Source organism: Vombatus ursinus, unplaced genomic scaffold, assembly GCF_900497805.2.
Source record: "Vombatus ursinus unplaced genomic scaffold, bare-nosed wombat genome assembly UNPS02014792.1, whole genome shotgun sequence".
NCBI lineage: Eukaryota > Metazoa > Chordata > Mammalia > Diprotodontia > Vombatidae > Vombatus > Vombatus ursinus.
The window spans coordinates 1,576,176-1,595,382 of NW_020954570.1; the positions used below are offsets into that span (position 1 = coordinate 1,576,176).

Sequence of the window (19,207 nt, forward strand, 5' to 3'; positions counted from 1 at the left end):
GAACTAGACAATGCAGACAATACGTGCACTTTCAGAAAAGAGAAGTATTTTGTGAGGTCTCCTAGAGTCTTACAGCATTCCTCTCTCTATTTAGACCATGACCCAAATTGGGTTCCTCAATAATCCTCAGAAAAAGAATTTGTTCCTCAATCTCCTGGCCAAATGTAGATTAAAATTGGTCTCAGGGAGGGAGGAAGGGAAAAAGGAAGGAATAGAATTTGGAACTCAAAACATTAAAAGAAGTTCAAAAAATTGTTTTAATGTGTAATTGGAGGAAAATAGATTGTATAAAAAAAGAACAGTGAGGTATTTTTGATGGGTCTGGAGGTTGTAGGACTAGCTTGCTAAACTACAGCAACAGTAATGATGCTGCCCCCACCTCTGGCAATTACACTTCGGTGTTTACCAGCTGATTATCAGCTCCAAAAAATTTACTTGCCTCTGTACTAAGAACATTTGGGTGAATGGGGTGGGATGTTCAAAGGATGAATGGAAGATGGGTAGTGTAGCAGTGGAAAATCTGAGTTGACCTGGGGTTACTTGCACATGTGGTCTGTTCTTTTCAGATAGTGATTACCGTTGTTAGATGTGCATTTGTTGGTGTTAAAAACAGTCTTATCTGAGATTTCTTTTGGATCTTAGGGTACCAAAATTTCACTGGTTTCTGATTTAGGATGTCAAGGAGAAGAAGTTGGGGACTACTATTATGTATAATGATGCTAACTAGAAATGTTCAAGATAGCACGAGAGGCTTAGAGGATTATAAGATTAATTTTTTTCTTATTCCATAACAATCAGTTCAGTCATTTCAAATTACTTTTGAACAATCTAGAGTACCTACCTGTGGCCTGAGTGGAGCGAATGCTGGCGTAGAAATACAGACAGCCATCCTTCAGAATGCAGTAATATTGGGCCCAAACATCCTGATCCCTATCCAGCTGGTGTAGGAGACCTAGACACTCTGGATTCTTGATGGCCAAGGGTGGAAGACTGCTGTTGTGTAGTGTTACATCTATCCAGACATGATTCTGCATATTTAGTACAAAGGAATAATTTAAAATACAAAATAGGAGAGATATTTAAGAGCCATAAAAAAGTCATAGAATCATACATTGGAAAGGACTTTAGTTATCATTAGGCCATTGTTGTTCAGTCAATTTTAGTTGTGTCTGACTTTTCATGACCCCATTTGGGTTGTGTTTTTTTTTTTGACAAATATACTAGAGTGGTTTGCCACTTCATTCTGGTTCATTTTACAGATGAGGAAACTGAGGCAAACAGAGTTAAGTGACTTGCCTAAGATCATGCAGCTAGTAAGTGTCCCATGCTTTTTAGCATGATGTTTTTTAGCGATATTGTTGGATGCCTTCAACGAGGACAAAAACGGCATCAAGGTAAATTGATGGTAAATTACACTGAGAGTAAATTATTTAACTTGAGAAAGCTACAATACAAGCCAAGACTAAAATGGAGGAAGAGTTGGTGCAAGACTTTTTGTTTGCAGATGATTATATACTCAATACAGCCTCTGAGGCTGAGATGCAACAAAGTATGGATCGACTCTCTTCTGTAAGAAAACAGAGTTTCTCCACTAGCCAGCACCACCCCATCCATATGTGGAACTATTGCTTACAGTAAATGTAGAAATTTTGAACGCTGTGGATAAGTTCACTTACTTTGGCGGTACAGTTATCACTTCCATATTGTGGGGGTTATGGGCAATGGGCCTCCTTGATCTGGAAAATCTGTGTAAAATTTTTTGGCCCTCCCTTTGTACCAGAGAAGAGATCTGATTTTTTTCTTTTTCTTTTATGGGGTGTTTACCATATTGTAATTTGGGTTGATATTATACAGTGCTATACATATATTTTATGCATTTCTGAGTTTATAAAGTTTTTCTGTGTTGTCTGCTGGCTTTCACTTGTTGTCTGCAGCTTCTGCAAACCTCCCCCCAAATTCTCATTTAATTTCTTATGCCAACCTGCCAAACCATGATGGGGAAAGTCATAATGTAGAAGGGATAACTATACTTCCAGGAATGTACACATAGATGATGAAGTTGACACATATATTGCCTAGCTCAGTGTTTGGGAGGCTCTAAAGAAAAGTGTGGGAGAGAAGAGGTATTAGGCTGCCTACCAAACTGAAAGTCTACAAGTTTTTGTGCTAACCTCATTGTTGTATGCCTGTGAAACCTGGACAGTATACCAGAGTCATGCCAGAAAACTTAATTGCTTCCATTTGAATTGGCTTAGGAAGATTCTGGAGACCATGTGGGAAAATAAAAGTACTAGACATTGAGGTCCTTTCTCAAGCTGATCTGCCAAGTATTAAACCTCTACTGCAGAGAGCACAACTCCAAAGGGCTGGCCACCCTGTTCAAATGTCAAATACACGTTTGCCTAAAAGACTATTTTACAGAGAATTTATACAAGGCTACTGCTCACATGGAGGTCAGAAGAAGTGATACAAGGACTCTTTCAAGGTCTCTCTGAGAACTTTTTTTTTTGTTTGTTTGTTTGCTTGTTTTGTTTTTTTGGTGAGGCAATGAGGGTTAAGTAACTTGCCCACAGTCACACAGCTAGTAAGTGTCTGAGTCTGTATTAGAATTCAGGTCCTCTTGACTCCAAAGCGAGTTCTATCCACTGCATCACCTAGCTGCCCCCCTCTGAGAACTTTGGAAGCAATTGTGAGATATGGGAGACACTGTCACAGGACTGCTCATATCAAAGAAGGTGCTGTGCTTTATGAGTGAAGCAGAATTGCAGTAGCTCAAAAAAGAAAAACAAAAGTGAGATCCACAGATGTAGAGCCATCTCCATTCTCAATGTTCATGTAGATTATCTGTGCCTGATCCACGATGGAGCCTTTCGGCTCCATATTTGGTCTGATCAGTCACAGTCAGACACACTGTATCTTGACCCCAACATTGTGACATCATTTTAGTCCTCCTTGAGAGCAAAGGACAACAACCAACCAAGTGTCTGAGGCCAGATTCGAACTTCAGATGAATCTTCCTGACTTCAGGCCCAATGCTCCATCCACTTTGGATTACATACTGCCAGAGGAGAATGCTTCAGTCAGAGAAGTTATGTTTGAAAAACAATCTCACTCGTGTTTGTGATTCCCCTGACTCTGTCTTGACTCTCTGGCTTTGGACCATGACTATGAATTCCTTTTCTGCCTCTGGACTAGGTCCTTGGACTTAATTTCCTTGTGAACTCTGGTTTGAGGGCGTCCTTCTTAACCTCCCGATCATGACTCAGTGGTATTCTTTCCCTAGGGGATATCTTTTCTTGCTCTGTTCATTGCCTCCTAGTCTCTAGAAATGATTGTCCCCTTTGTCTACGGGACAGATAGGGTTTCTCAAAAATTTTAAATTGGAGCCATTTTTCTTCCTCCTTTTTATGGGTATTATTTTCTCCATTGTTGTCTTAGGGTAATGGGCCTTGCATTTCATTAATATTGTGAAGGTTTTTGTTAGGTTACTTTCCAAATTTTTTACAACCCATTTTATAATCAAAGTGCACATTATGACAGGTGTTACATAGATGATAATTGCTTTAAATATGTATTTCCCATTCAATTTTGATTTCAGATGCCAATAAATCTTTTAACATATTATCTTGAATATCAGTTTCTTGTTAAGCATTTTTGCTCTGGCATTTTCAGTGCAAAGACAATTCATTTGGGCAGAGAAATAGGCAAAATTAAAATTGAGGAGCTTTGCTTTAACTCTGTTGTTTCATCCAATGTGTTAGCTATTTCTCTCAAATTTGTGTAATCTTCAGTTCTGATGAGCAGGCTATCTATGTCTTTATCCACGTCATTGCTAAAAGCACAGAGACAAACATGGATCCTTGGACCACTCCATGGAAACCTACCAAGCTGACATTCAATCATTAATAGTAGTAGTAAATCATTAATCCTATTAAGTCCTTTTAAAACATAGTTTCCAATTCCCTATTAGCAATTTCTTTCCCCATCATTTCCAATGTAAAAATCATTCTCTTTAGAAGAAAACAATTGAAAATAAAAAAGAATTGAGAAGCTCTGCCTTTCCTCCATCTCTTTTGTCTACTTTTGTAGTTCCACCTATCTTAAGGAGGGGGCAGCTAAGTGGTACAGTGGATAGAGTGTGAGGCCTAAAGTCAGGAAGACTCATCTCCCTGAGTTCAAATCTGGCCTCAGACACTAACTAGCTATGTGACCCTGGACAAGTCACTTAATCCTATTTGCCTCAGTTTCCTCACTTGTAAAATGACCTAGAGAAGGAAATGGCAAACCACTCTAGTAGCTTTGCCAAGAAAACCCCAAATAGGGTCATAAATAGTTGGACACAACTAAAATGACTGAACCACAAAAACCCCAAGCAGTATTTCTATCCCTTCTTTGATCCTCCTATTTTTCTCAATATAGCTTAAGCCTTTTTGTTGTCCTTAGCTTTCATCGTCAGCCCCAGTCCTTCTGAGCTTCAGTTTTTATAGGAGTGTGTTAGTCTTATAAATTCATCCTCTGTTACCTGTCCTTGATTCTATATTCTGTAATTATTCTTTAAAAATCTAAGCTGTTTGGTGAGGTGCACACACATTGGTCTCTTCAGAAATCTCCCATTTTCCATCTTAATTCCATTTTTAAGAGCTCCTAGTCCCTTCTAGGCTAAATTCCCCTGCTGGTTCTTAGTTCATTGGTTCTTCCCTGTCCTTCTATAAGGACAAGGAGAAGGAACGGACCTTAAATTGCATTAGTTTAGGAAGCTCCTGGATGAGGAAATGTCTCTTCCCTGCATCTCATGGTAATATAGTGTTGCCTAGAGCATGGAGGTTAAATGACTTGTACAGGGTTATGCAATCTCTGCGTTAGAGATGGGACTTGAACCCAGGTCTTCTTAGCTTTAAGAACAGCTTTCTAACCAATTCATCATGTTGTCTCTATCTTTTTTTCTGGACCCTTTGAAATCTGCTTTTCCAAAATCTAAGGAGTGTGTCAATTCCTGCCTTTCCTTTCCTCTATCACAGGAACTGATTGCTTCCTCCCAATGGTCCCAGCAACCAGTTCTTTCCTGTTAGTGAAAATCCGATCCCAAATAGATTTTCTCCTTTTTGTTTCTTCCTCCTTTTGAAGGCAAGTCATTAAAGCAAGTGAAGAACTTTAACTGCCTGGTGTGTGTGTGTGTGTGTGAGTGTGTGTGTGTGTGTGTGTGTGTGTGTGTGTGTGTGTGTATGAGAGAGAGAGAGAGAAAGAGATTGAGAGAAGCTCCAGTAGATATTTAAATAGATCATTATTGTATCACATCTCTGTGCCTGACTTGTGATGTTTCCAGAATTCCTCACTATTTCCACTTACTATCCAGGTAGACTATAGTGTAGTTTGATGAAAATTCAAGTATTATATTATGTGATCATAGGTAATGGCAAATCTGAGAAAAAACCCAGGCCTCTTGACTTTCAGTCCAGTGATCTTTCTATTATATCACTCCCATTTTCCACTGACCACACTTTGATATCTCTTTTCTCTAATGCATAGCATTTTTCTTTGCATTAACTATATTAAAAGTATAAATGTTCTTTTATAGCGAAAGACCAGGGAGTGGTATGTGGGAATGGAAAGGGGGCTGCAGTGCAGAAAGTGCCAAAATTCTTTCCACATGTGAATACCTCCCAATGGAGTGGTTGCAGTTTGGGTTTCAATTTGTGTCTGAGCACAGTTCTAAGATATTCTTTGTGACTAGATGATAGCCTGGTTATTACATACCTCTCTTCGATTAAAAAAAATTATTTTTAAAATTCTTTTTTAAAATTTTGAGGTTCAAATTCTCTCTTTCCATCCAGCTCCTCCCCCACCCACTGAGAAGGCAAGGAATATGATATCAGTCGTACATGTAAAATTATGCAAAACATTTGCATATTAGCCATGTTACAGAAAAGTAAGAAAAATAAAGAAAGCAAGAAATTATACTTCAATTTGCACTTAGATTTCATTAGTTCTCTCTTTCTGGAGGTAGATAGCATTTTTTCATCATGGTCTTGGATAATTGTATTGATTAGAGTAGCTAAGTCTTTCACAGTTGATCATCATTACAATGATCTCATGGTACTGCTCACTTCACTTTGCCTCAGCTTATATAGCTCTTCCCATTTTTTTTCCTGAAACCATGCTGCTCATCATTTCTTATAGCATGTTTGTATTCTATCACAATCATATACCACAACGTGTTCAGTCATTCCCCAATTTCCAATTTCCAATTCTCTGCCACCACAAAAAGAGTTACTATAAATATTTTTGTACATAAGTCCTTTTCCTTTTTCTTTGCTCTCTTTGGGATACAAACCTAGTAGTGGTATTGCTGGGTCAAAGAGTATATATAGTTTTATAGTTCTTTGGGCATAGTTTTAAACTCTTCTCCAGAATGGTTGGACCAGTTCACAACTCCACCAATAATTTATTAGTGTACTCATTTTCCCATATCCCCTCCAGCACTTGTCATTTCTAATAGGTGTAAGGTTGTATTTCAGAATTGTTTCGATTTGCATTTCTCTAGTCAATAATGATTTAGAGCATTTTTTTCATATGACTATAGCTTTGATTTCTTCTTCTGAAAACTGTCTTTCTATATCCCTTGACAACTTATCAGTTGGAGAATGGCTCTTATTTTTTTTTAGGCAATTGGGGTTAAGTGACTTGCCCAGGGTCACACAGCTAGTAGGTGTCAAGTGTTTGGTCTGAGATTGGATTTGAACTCAGGTCCTCCTGACTTCGGGGCTGGTGCTCTATCCACTGTGCCACCTAGCTGCCCTGGCTCTTAGTTTTATAAACTTGACTCAGTCCCCTATAAATTTGAGAAATGAGACCCTTATATTAGTTCACTGTCTATTGTTGCCTTTTAGCAAACTGTAGTTTCCCTGATTAATTTTTTCTAATTAGGTCTACTTTTGTTTCATCTGAGATCATGATGCTACCTGTGCTTTTTTTTTTACTTCAGTTGAAGCATAATAGATTCTGCTCCAGACTGTTACTTTAATTCTGTGTATAAGCATCTTTCTGTTTCAAGTGTATCTCTTAAAACAACATATTGTTGGATTCTGGTTTCTAGTCTATTCTGTTATCTGCTTCCATTTTATGGGTGAGTGCATCCCATTCACATTAACTGTTATGATTATTAACTGTGTATTTCTCTCTATCCTATTCTGTTTATCCTTCTCTCTCTCTCTTTAGCCCTTTTCCTTCTTAAAAGTCTGTTTTGCTTTTGACCACTGCCTCCCCAAATCTGCCCTCCATTTTATCAACTTCCTTTCTCTTATCCCCTTCCCCTCCTCCTCCCCTGTTTGTTAAAGAGAGAAGTATATATACACACACTCAGTTGAGTATAGAGAGAAGGATAAACAGAATAGAAAGGTTCAAGCACTGTAAAAACTCTTCCTTGCACACTTCTTTTATGTGAGATAATTTCCCTCATTCTTCTTTTCCCTACCTCTTTCTCCCAGTGCATTTCTCTTTCTGCCTTCTATGTTTTATTTTCACTATCCCAATATAATTGACTCATACCCATACTTTATGTTTATATAGACTCATTCTAATAGCCCTAATAATGATAAAGTTCTTAGGAGTTACATGTAGCCATCTCTTCCATTTGTACAAAGGAAATTGAATAATTGCTAGAGTTGTGCTGGAGACAGCTCTAACTAGCTGATCATCAAATTTTTACTGTTAGCATTTATACTTCAGAAGTATACAAAATAAAATATACAAATCAAAGTATACAAATCAAGTATACAAATCAAAACCTGATTTATTATTTGTTCATTGTTTAGACCTAAGAAAGTATTAATAGGGCAGTTTAAATTTTAAAAGGGTATATGCATATTTTTTTTTCTCCCAGGGAGAGTATGGTTGTTAAACATTTGTCAGCATCCCATTGTATTGCTCTATAAATATTGCTTGACTTCAGCAAGAATAGAGTAGAAGGTTCTAGGAATGAAGACATCGCTAGACTAGAGGCTTGGTGACTAGAGGCTAATGATGATAATAATAATAATTGGAATTTATACAATGCTTTAAGCTTTGCGAAGTTCTTTACATCCATTATCTCATTTGAGCTTCACAACACTCCAAGAAATAGCTCAATAAATTGGGAGGAATGATCCCATGACCAATACTATCAGAGGTTGGAGACAAACGAAAAAGTTTCAGTAGGTTGGAGGTGAATGAGTCATCTGTCCATGGGATGGAGGCGTTATTCCCTTCTAGGGGCTTGGATGGGGGAATGGGGCTCTAGGGTCAGTCTCTGTCTCTGTGATCTGCTTCTTTGGCTTGGAGCAAGTGTGACCTACTCCTTTCCACCTACACTGTCCTGCCTGGCACAGAGGAAGTGCTTAATAAATGCTTGCTGAATAAACGTGTGAATGATGACTCACTGTTAATTTTCCTTCTTTGTTTTTTTATTTCCTCTTTACTCTTGATCTACTACCAGAAAAAAAATATCAGGGGAAAGTGCTTGCTGTATTTTTTTTAAATGTGAACTAGAATCTGGGAGTATGTATGCTTATCTATTATGTCCTTGTGCATTTACTCCAAGTTGAGTAGATTTTCTAAAGTCCTAAAGCTGCATCAGAGTGATGTACTGGAAATATATTAGAGTACTGAGTGATGAAATGAGACATAGGTACTGCTGCGATAAAAAAAAAATGAGGGTTATAGGACTCTGGGCAGTGAATTCAACCACAAATCTTCAAAACCTTCTTTGAAAACTAGAAAAAACACATATGGAGGTCAAAATTTTTAACAGAGGAGACCATCTATCCCAAAGTCTTCTGCCAATATTGTTTTTTTCTTTAACAATTTAAAATGTTTTTCTAGGAAGTTAGAAATCTCCATTAGGACTTTTTAAGCCTCACACACAAAGTAGAATAATTAAAGCTAATGGTAAATGAGAACCCTTCCCTCTGAAATCCAGTAAGTATAAAACTAATTTATTTCAGTTCAAAATGCAACAGTACAAGCACAAAGGAAACCATAGCCAAAAACTGTCTCTGAGATTTAAATGACAATCCTGACTTGTGGTCATTCTTCTGCTTTTTGGTGTACAAGTCAAATCCTGTTATAACACTGTTCCAGTGTTGGAGAAGAGGGTTTGAAAGGAAATAAGGGTCTGAAGCAGATAGACTGAGGACAGAAAGCCTGAAAGTCTAAGAGGCTCCCTCTGGCTTATATATCAAAACTCTATTGCTAACAGCATTACTCTAAAGAGCTCTTGGGCATTTGTCTGGAAGCCTCTGTGAAGATAATCCATACTTTTTCATTAGGAGGGAGAATGGGATTTGGTCCAATATACTTAGCAGGAGGGACTGCCATTCCACATTTTTCTGCAGAAACCACCCAGGATTTCTGGGAAGGATAAAATGTACAACACTAATATGAAAAGAGAACTATAAGAAGGCAATTCCCCTACAGAATCTGTTGACCTAACATTTTCTTTCAAACCTTTTAGAATAATGTTATCAAGTCACAAGGTTGACTGCACGACATGACATTGAATTTTCTCCTTTGCACCTCTGCAAAGAAAAACAAAATAAGGGCTGAGATAATTATAAAAAATTGTCTATTACCTGACAGACAGGATGTGCAGCTTTGTCCATTGCTTCTAGCCACCTGAAAAAGAGTAAAATGAGAGCAACTTTTCTTAAAAAGTATAGAGTAAGGTTTTCCATTAAAGTCTTACACCAATGCATCATTGTGGAAAAAACAGTGACCATGGGTTCTTTTTTTTTTGCATTTCAAAAAATATTTTATTTTCAGATCATTCTTTCTCGCCCTCTTCCTTCTCCTCTTCTTTGCTTCCTACATTTAGAAAGCAAGAAAAAACTGTTACAAACATGCATAGTCAAGCAAGATATTGATCGTGTCCAGAAAAAAAAAAGTCTCAATCATCACTCTGAATTCATCATATGTCTCTCTGGAGCTGGGTGGAAGTGGGTAGTAGGTTTCATCATGGAAGTCCCCTGGGGCTGTGGTTGTAACTGTGGGTTCTTAAAGACTATATATAGTAGCATGGATTAAACTCTGCCAGGTAGTACAATGTTGGAACGCCTCTGAGTATCCTTCCAGTGACAGACTGTGTATGTGTTGTCTATGAATTGGTCCAGATAAGGGCAGGGGACTTTTCATGATGGGGTTAGTCACAGGGGTTAAGGTTTATTTTCATCCACAGCAACTCAAGGACAGTGTGTACTAAGAGAGATTATGATCAGCATCCATGGAGAGACTATTCATGCTGAAAAAAATTATGAATGCTCTAAGTATGTAATAAAGTTGAAGAATTCTGTTAACTTGCTGAAATCCATCGTTCAAATAGAGTAAGTGTTTCATTGAATGAAAGGAATGTTTGAGCTGAGTCTAAAAAGAAGCTAGGGATCCTATAAGTGTAAGGTTAGGAGGTATAGGAGACATCCAGGGTAAAGGCACATAAATGGAAAGCCTTCATGTGTGAGGAACAGCAAGTAAGACAGGATGGTCAGACCATAGAGTACAGGGAATGTAGTAATGTATTAAAAAGACAGGAAGGGGGTATGTTGTAAAGAGCTTTGAATGCCAAACAGAGGAATTTATATTTGAACCTAGAAGTAATAGGAAGCCATTGAAGTTTATTGACTAGAGAGGTGACATGGTCAGATCTACGATTTAGGAAAATCACCTCAGCAACTGTGTGGAGGATGACGGAGTGGGGAGACACAAGTCAAGTAGTCCAGTTAGAAAGCTAATGCAATAGTCCAGGCAGAGGTGATAAGGGCCTGAACTAGGTAACATCTAAATGATGGAAAGCTTGAATATTAGTACCATTAGATATGATTTGAAGAATGTGAACCAGCAAGTCATTATCACACCCTTTTAAAATCCATTCTGAAAGAAAAAAAAGAGTAAAAGTTATAGAGCACAAGTTGCCATGCCTTATACTGGGACAAATTTCCTGCATCTTATAATTCTGTTATTTCTTCTATTTCTAATCCCCCTGAACTAGAAAAAGACACATATAAATCAGGAGTTGGGGAAGAGGAGACAGACAGAGAGAAAGACAGAGAGAGAGAGAGAGAAACAGAGAGAGACAGAGAGAGATACAACTCTAGAAGAGAGAGACAATACAGAGAACAGAGACAGAGGACAAAGAGACACAGAGTCAGAGTGACAGAGGAGGGAGAGAGAGAAAGAGGTGAGAGAGAGAGAGAGAGAGAGAGAGAGAGAGAGAGAGAGAGAGAGAGAGAGAAAGAAGATAGAGACAGACAGAAAGAAACAGAGACAGAGATTGACAGAGGCAGAGACAGAGACAGAGAGAGACACAATTAGAAAAGAGAGAGACAACACAGAGAGGAGAGAGAGAGAGAGGAGAAAGAGACATGGAGTCAGAGTGACAGGAGGGAGAGAGAGAAAGAGGTGAGAGAGAGAGAGAGAGAGAGATAGAGAGACAGGGAGACAACCAGAGAAGAGAGAGAAAGGACAGAGAAGATAAACAGAGACAGAGACAGGGTGATAGAGAAAAGAGAGACAAAGAGACAGAGAGAGAGGCAGAGAGAGACAGAGAAAAAGAGACAGAGAGACAGAGAAGAGAGATAACAGAAGAGAGAGAAAGAGACAAATACAGACAGAGACGGAGACACAGAAACCAGTGAGTGAGTGAAATGAATTGATTACCTTTTCATCTCTTGGTTTGAGGTGGCACAGAGGCAAAAAGTCCTGGTTCCAGATTGGGGCACACATTTAAACACAAATGGTTTGCCCAAGCTGCTGTCTATTTCAATTTCTGCACCTTCTAATTTTGTTACATCCAGTGGCCGACATTTTCCTTCATCCTGTAATCAATACAGCAAAAACTGAGTAGCAGGATTTGTTGTTGTTCACTCATTTCAGTCATGTCTGAGTCTTCATAACCCCATTTGGGACTTTGTTGGCGAAGGTACTGGAGTGGTTTGCCATTTTCTTATCCAGCTCGTTTTACATATGAAGAAACTGAGGCAAGGAGGGTGAAGTGACTTGTTCAGGGTCACACAGCTAATAAATGTCCAAGGCTGGATTTGAACTCAGGTCTTCTAATTCTAGGCTCTGCCCTCTATCCACTATGCCACTTTGCTGCCCTGAGTAGCAGGATACTTTGAGGCTAAGAAATTAAGAATCAAGAAAACATAAAATCACAGAATTTCAGGCTTGGAAAGAATGTCAGCAGCCAACTAGTCTAACCCATACCTGAGAAGAAGCTCCCACTGTGATATTCCCACCAAGTAGTCATCTAGTTTTTGCTAAACGGCCTCAATTAACAGGGAGCTCACTACCTCTTAAGACTGCCCATTTCCCTTTCAAATGTAAAAGTTTTTCCTTTTACATTAAGCCTAAATTTGCCTTTTCATTTCCACATCACTTTTAGGTAATCCCTGTTAAGGTCTATTTGATTTATAAATTGTTACTACTTACTACATGGTTAAGTCAATCCCCTTCTCTGTACCTCACTTCATTTATCTGTAAAATAGGGGGATTGAATTTAGTTCCTTCCCAATTCTGAATCTCAGAAACATATAAAAAGCCACTTTATAACACTATTATTAAATTTTTCTTGCTAGAAAAATAAAACATTAACAATTTTTGATATATGGTTATCAATAGTGCACAGATAAGGAACTTTTTTTTAATAAAAGACTGTCTTAATAATAGTATAATATGAATTATACAAACTAAGGTACTATAAATAGTTCATAAATATTTTCCTTATAATAATTTATTTCAATTCAATATTTAATAAGCTGATCATCTTTTCTGGTATACATTTCATAGTTTCCTTTTATCAACAAAAATTCTTAGAAGGAAAGTATTACAGGAAATTAAGAATGTAGAATGTCTATTACTTATGCATCCAAGGATGCTTTATAAATGAGACCTAATTAGTCTTAAAATACATATAATAATGAAAATATAGGATATTTATACATAGAGTACATATTAATATTTAAATGTAGCCATCTTAAATCAATTATATTGTATGCATAAGCAAGATTCATCTAGTGCATGTAGTCTCCTATTTATACATTGGTTGTGTTCCAAAAATTCAGGTGTAAATCAGTTGTTTGTAACTAAAAAAAAATTTTTTTTCTCCTTAGAATTAACATTATACATACTTTTTAGGAGACCAGACTATTCTACAATTTAATCCTTAATGTTAATGTTTCCAATTAAAAAGTTGCTAGAAAATATTTTTGCAAATTAGTGCAACATCTATATTATTGCAAATTACATAGTGTTGCCAACATTATTGCAAATATATTATTTATAATGCTTTGTATTTCATTGGACTTTTAGCGATTGGCAACCTTGCAAGGTAGTGAGGTATAGTGGGAAAGGTATAAACAGAAGATCTTGAGTGACTCTGTGGCTTATTAGTTATGTGATTTTGGGTGATCGAGTTCATTTCTCAGGGACTTAGTGACCTCATTTGTAAAATGAGAGGATTAGACAATTATCCCTAAGTGTTCTTGCAGTTCTGAAATTCAATGTTTTTGCAACCAACATTTACCCTTTTAGAATTAGCCATAATATAGTTCAAAGAGTCCTGGGTTAGGAATTAGGAGACGTGGGTTGGATTCTCAGCTGTCACTTAAAGGCTGGACGACCTTGGCCAAGCCACTTAGAGGAAAAGGTAGGGAACAAGCATTTATTAAGCATAAACTATGTGCCAGGCACTGTACTGAGTGCTTTACAAATATTATCTTTTTTGATCTTCACAAAAACCCTGTGAGGTAGGTGCTCTTATTACTCCCTTCCCATTGTACAACTGAGGAAACTGAGGCAGAGAGAAGTTATAAGCTTGACTTCAATTCTTGATAAAATCATTGGGCATCTAGAAAAGGAAGTGTTGATCACAAAGAGTCAATTTGGCTTCATACAGAATAAATCATGCCATGGTGTGTAGGATGTTGTATATGCTGTCAGAAATAGTTGGTTGTACTGATGGTTTTATAGAATTATTATTTTTTTTCTTTTCAATCTTTGTTATAAGGGAGGGTTTGCCGGGTAAAATGTGGAAAGAGAGCAAATAGCACCTATAAAACTTTTGTTTTAAAGAACAGATTTTGCCAGATTAATAATATTTCCTTTTATTTATTTTTTGGATAGGGTTACTGTTTTGGTTAACCAGGTGAAAGCTATAGCTAGAATTCACCTAGATTTTAACAATGTATTTGTCAAAATCTCCTTTGCTATTCTTGTTGAAAAAAAAATGGAGATAAATGAGCTAGACAAGAGTATAATTAGATAAAGTGAGAAATTATTAAATTGCTAGGTCAGAAAAAAACCCTATTAATGGTTCAATTTTAATTTGCATAGAGATCTCTAGTGGAGTACCCCAGGATTCTGTGCCTTAATACTTTTTTTAAAAAAATCAGTGACATAGACAAAGGCATATATGATATGCTTTCTAATTTTCAGATGGCACACAGCAGAGAGAGATAGCTTACATGCTCATTGAAACAATTTTGATATTAGGACAAATCTAATCAGAATAAAATTAATAAGGATATATTTGAGACTACTTCTTTTTGTTTTATGAGGTGCTACTATTCATGATGTTCCACAGTAGACTGGAGTTGCCTTTGGCTACCATATCCTATAACCAAAGACATCTTGGAAGAAAATGGTTCACGTCAGCCATGATGCTTCCTCTATTAGCTAGCATGCTGTGTGGTTGCCAACATCTATGTAACCGCTTGTTTTTGTTCAGCTCCTCTCCCTAGTATTGACTACTCTACACAACTGAAGTACTCCATGTCTCAGCAGTCAGTCAGTGACACATTTATTAAGCTACCATGTGCCAGGTACTATGCTAAGTACTGGGGATGCAAAGAAAGGCAAAAACACCATCTCTGCCCTCAAAGACCATATATTCTAATGGGGTTGATAATATAGAAACAATAAGGTATATACAAGATATATATATAGAGAGAGAGTAGGTGGAAGGTAATCTGAATTGGAAAGATGGAACAAAGGAAAGAATGATGCAAGCAAGGAAGAAAGCATTTATTAAACACTTACTATGTGTCAGGTACTGTGCTAAGTGCTGGGAATACAAATACAAACAAAATGAAAGACAGTGCCTCCCCTACACAAAAGAGAATTGAAAAGTAAGGGTAGGGTCTGGAGATGAAGGTACCCAGCCTAAGGATATGGTTTTGAAATCCAGAGAGTGAGGAAAAGGTGCTGGAGGGAAATGAAGGCAGACTGGCTGGGGCCCCTCCACAAAATTGAGGCTCCAGAAAAAACTCACCAATGGAAGAAGGGGTGAGGGTGAGTCTTACAGAGGGATATTTCATGCTGAGAAGACTGGTTATTTAGGAGGCCCTAGGCTCTAAGGAATTTCTAGGATGAGACAGCAATAGAGGCATGGTTTGGAAGTCCAGAATGTCAGGAAAGGAAGGTATTAGGTACAGGTAAGGAAGATATTAGTGAGAGAAATGATTATTTCTCTCTTATGTTCATAACCAATTATTGAATAAGGACTAAGGTTTTTCCCTCTTTCTATTTCCTTATTCTGAAATCAGCCCCTGTAGGTTATCCAACAAGCCTTTGAAGGGAGGGGCTGATGATAAAATGAAATATTGGGCAAGACACCCAATTGGTGAAACTTGGATCTGATCAAAAGGTAAAGGAATTCTAATCTAGGGAAAGTGTTGAATTCTGGCCCATTGTGTTTTAGTCAGACAAGTCTGAGTGGAAATGGATTCCTCCTTTTGTCTAGATTATCCTAGGGGTGGTATGGGTATAGTCTCTTTGTCTGAGACTGAGTGATCAGAGTCAAGTGCCCCAGACTCTCATTATAGTAAGCCCACCTCTAATTATAATATTCATTCTCTCATTAAGTGTTAACCAATCAGAGTTTATTTCCACTCTTAGGAACACCCATTCTACCAAGGGTAAAGATAGTCAAATGACCTTTTTATTAGTTATCCACTAGCCACAATTAATAAAATGGTTATTAATTACTCAGAAATTATGTCTCCCAAACTTTTTATATGTCACATTAAGAACTGGGAATGGGGGAGGACAGGGAAAGATTTCTTTTTATAGGTGGAATTTAAGCCGAGTCTTGAGGGAGGTCAGGGAAACTAAGGTGAAGAGGTGAGGGGAACCTTGACAGAGAACCTGGACTTTGATCTGTTCAGGTAAATGCTGTAAATTTAGGAATTCTGCAAATAGCCTACCTATCTGATTGTACTTTATACCAAGAAAATAGTTTATTTACCAGTAGTGAATTCACTCCAGTTCACTCTCCTGAAGCCAGGCTGGCTATACCTGCCCTTCTGGGTACTAGAACACTATGAGAGGTTTTAGGTTTCTCTTTTTTCTACTGCCTTTGGCTCAATCCTTATTGGCTATGTCTCTTTTCTAATGCTATTGCCTTAACTCCACATTGTTGGATACCATTGAGTAGCTCTCCAGTTCCATGAAACCACTTAATATCAATTAGCTTTTACAAAGGGATATTTACTTCACAAATATAACAAACATTTCCCTTAAAATTTGGGGGCAGGGGAACACTCTCTTCTCTATACTAACTTGGTCTTTAGGAAGGTAATAAGCCCAATTTAGCATCGTTCATACATCGTATTGGTCCCACCAAGTTTATGTCCATCGGTAGTATTGCTGCTGGATGAATCTTTGTCATAACTACTGTCAGACTAGATTCTGAAGGTTCCTCCTCTCTCCTTAGGGCAATGATGCTGTATAGACTTCAAATATAGACACTAAAATGCCATGGTACTATGGTACTGCTTCTGACCTTTTGAAATTCACAGCATCCAGAGTTCTGCTTCTGGGAGCCAAGATGGTGGAGTAAGAAGTAAGTTGCTCTCACCCTCCCCTCTTGCTCTGGGGGAGGGGGAGCAGTACAGGATGGGAGGTGTCCCAGCAAGCCAGTGGCAAACCCCACTTCAACATACCAGGAGGAGATCCTGAGACCCAGGGTGGTGGAGCTGGTAAGTGCCAACACTGGGACTCCCCCTCCATTCCCCCCCTCCCCGTCCCCACTGAGAGCCTCAGTACAGGCAGGGGAGCTGGTAGACACCAGCTCGGGAAACCATGATGGGCAACAGCATTCTGCAGCAGCCAAATTTGATATGGTATCCATATTCTTAGAGGAGAAGTTAAGGGAGTTACAGGAAGAAATAGGCAACAAAACTCTACTAGTGGGGGACCTCAACCTCTGCCTCTCAGAACTAGATAAATCTAATGACAAAATAAACAAAAAAGAAGTTAAGGAGGTGAATAGAATTTTAGAAAAGTTAGATATGGTTGACCTCTGGAGAAAACTGAATGGGGATAGAAAGGAATATACCTTTTTCTCAGTGGTACATGGCACCTACACAAAAATTGATCATGTACTAGGGCATAAAAACCTCACAATCCAATGCAGAAAGACAGAAGTAGTAAATGCATCCTTTCCAGATCATGATGCAATAAAAATTACATGTAATAAAGGGCCATGGAAAGATAGACTAAAAATTAATTGGAAATTAAATAATCTAATCCTAAAGAATGAGTGGGTCAAACAACAAATCATAGAAACAATCTATAACTTCATTCAAGAGATTGACAATAATGAGACAACATACCAAAATTCATGGGATGCAACAAAAGCAGTCCTTAGGGGAAATTTTATATCTCTAAATGCTTAGATGAATAAAATAGAGAAAGAATTGGGTATACAACTAAAAAAGCTCGAAAAAGAACAAATTAAAAATCCCCAATTAAACACCAAATTAAAAATTCTGAAAACCAAAGGAGAGATTAGTAAAATTGAAATTAAGGTAACTGTTGAATAAATAAAACTAAGATACCCTTTACAAATGTAGGGTCAGAGTTGTCACTTTCTCCATTAGAGCCACTCAATCCCCTTTCTCCCAAAACCCTTTACAGCAGAAACACAAGGTCTATTTTGTGGTCTCCCAAAATACTAAAACCAACAGCAACAGATTCATTTTGGAAGTGATGATGCCTTCCCATGAAAGGTTTCAGTGATAGGAAAATACAAAAGGTCAGATACAGTTATGAACACATCCCAGGAATGGAACCCAAGTATGATCGTTGATGCTGGTTCACTTCCCTGACACAAGCTGGTCTTGTATGCATGGTGGGTGGGTTGATTGGTGTGAAGATTGAGTTTTACTGCTGCTGCTACCTGGGGCTTGTGTTTAAATCATGGCGGATCTTTCATCTCTAGCAGTCTCAGCTGCTGCCTCCTAGCCTATGATTACAGATTTAGGATTGTCTGTCTGAGACGGCTGTGGCCCTGGGTGCAGCTGTGGCAAATCAGTTATTAGTGAGCCACTAGAGTCTCTGATGATACTCAGGCAGCTGTGCCTGCTCAACCCATTATTTTTTCTTTCTTTAATCTCACCAGGCCCAATAGCTTTAAGCACTGTTCTTGCAAGCAGAATCTTCAAATCCACCAAATGAAAATTTTGTTTTTGTGTTTTGACCCTCATTTAGCTTAGTCCAGGGGTGGAGAACCTCAAGGCCACATTGGCCCTCTAGGTCCTCAAGTGTGGCCCTTTGACTGAATCCAAACTTCACAGAACAAATCCCACCCCTGGTTAGTCCATGATGTCCTTTCCCCTGCTGAAATGATTTCTAGCAAGAAAGAATGACCAAGGATGACATCTCTCATCTTTCTGTGGTTTAAAGGCATTTTCAGTTCCCATCCTAATTAGAAATCAGTTCTTGTGTTTGTGATATGTGATAAATCACAACATATTTAGAGATTAAGTTTTCTAGGTCTTAATTACTTTTTCTGTAAAATTGTAGGTGACAGATTATATGATCTCTGTGGCTCCCTCCAATTCTAAATTCCATGATCTCATCAGTTTTCCAGTCAAGAAATTGAGGCATACAAAGGTGAAAAGTTTACTTGAGGTCACAAAAACCTATTTTGTTCCCTCTTTTATTAGTTGCCTCTGTATCAGTGAAGATGGATGTAAATGCTCAGAATTCTTTGTCTCTCTCTCTGTCCCATATGCAAAGTAGGCCATATGCACAATTCCCAAATGTTCTTCTCTGTATTCATTTATGCCATAGATCGGCAACAAGAAGGGAAGAAATGAGAAGGGCTATGTTTTTCAGTTAACAGAGTTAGTCAGTATTCAGGATTTGGATCAGCAGAGGTGCTAGTGTAATTTTTTTC

At 38.0% G+C, this 19,207-nt stretch overlaps 1 protein-coding gene across 1 annotated transcript in view; it reads right to left on the bottom strand.

Moving 5' to 3' along the window:
- Positions 1–19,207, bottom strand: part of LOC114048286 — a 144,937-nt gene that overhangs the window by 14,632 nt on the left and 111,098 nt on the right. The window contains exons 7-9 of the mRNA XM_027869185.1: positions 11,683–11,840; positions 9,606–9,648; positions 842–1,028 (exon numbers count right to left, since the gene is read on the bottom strand). Coding sequence (XP_027724986.1) covers positions 842–1,028; positions 9,606–9,648; positions 11,683–11,840 — 388 coding nt within the window. The remainder of the gene's footprint in view (positions 1–841; positions 1,029–9,605; positions 9,649–11,682; positions 11,841–19,207) is intronic.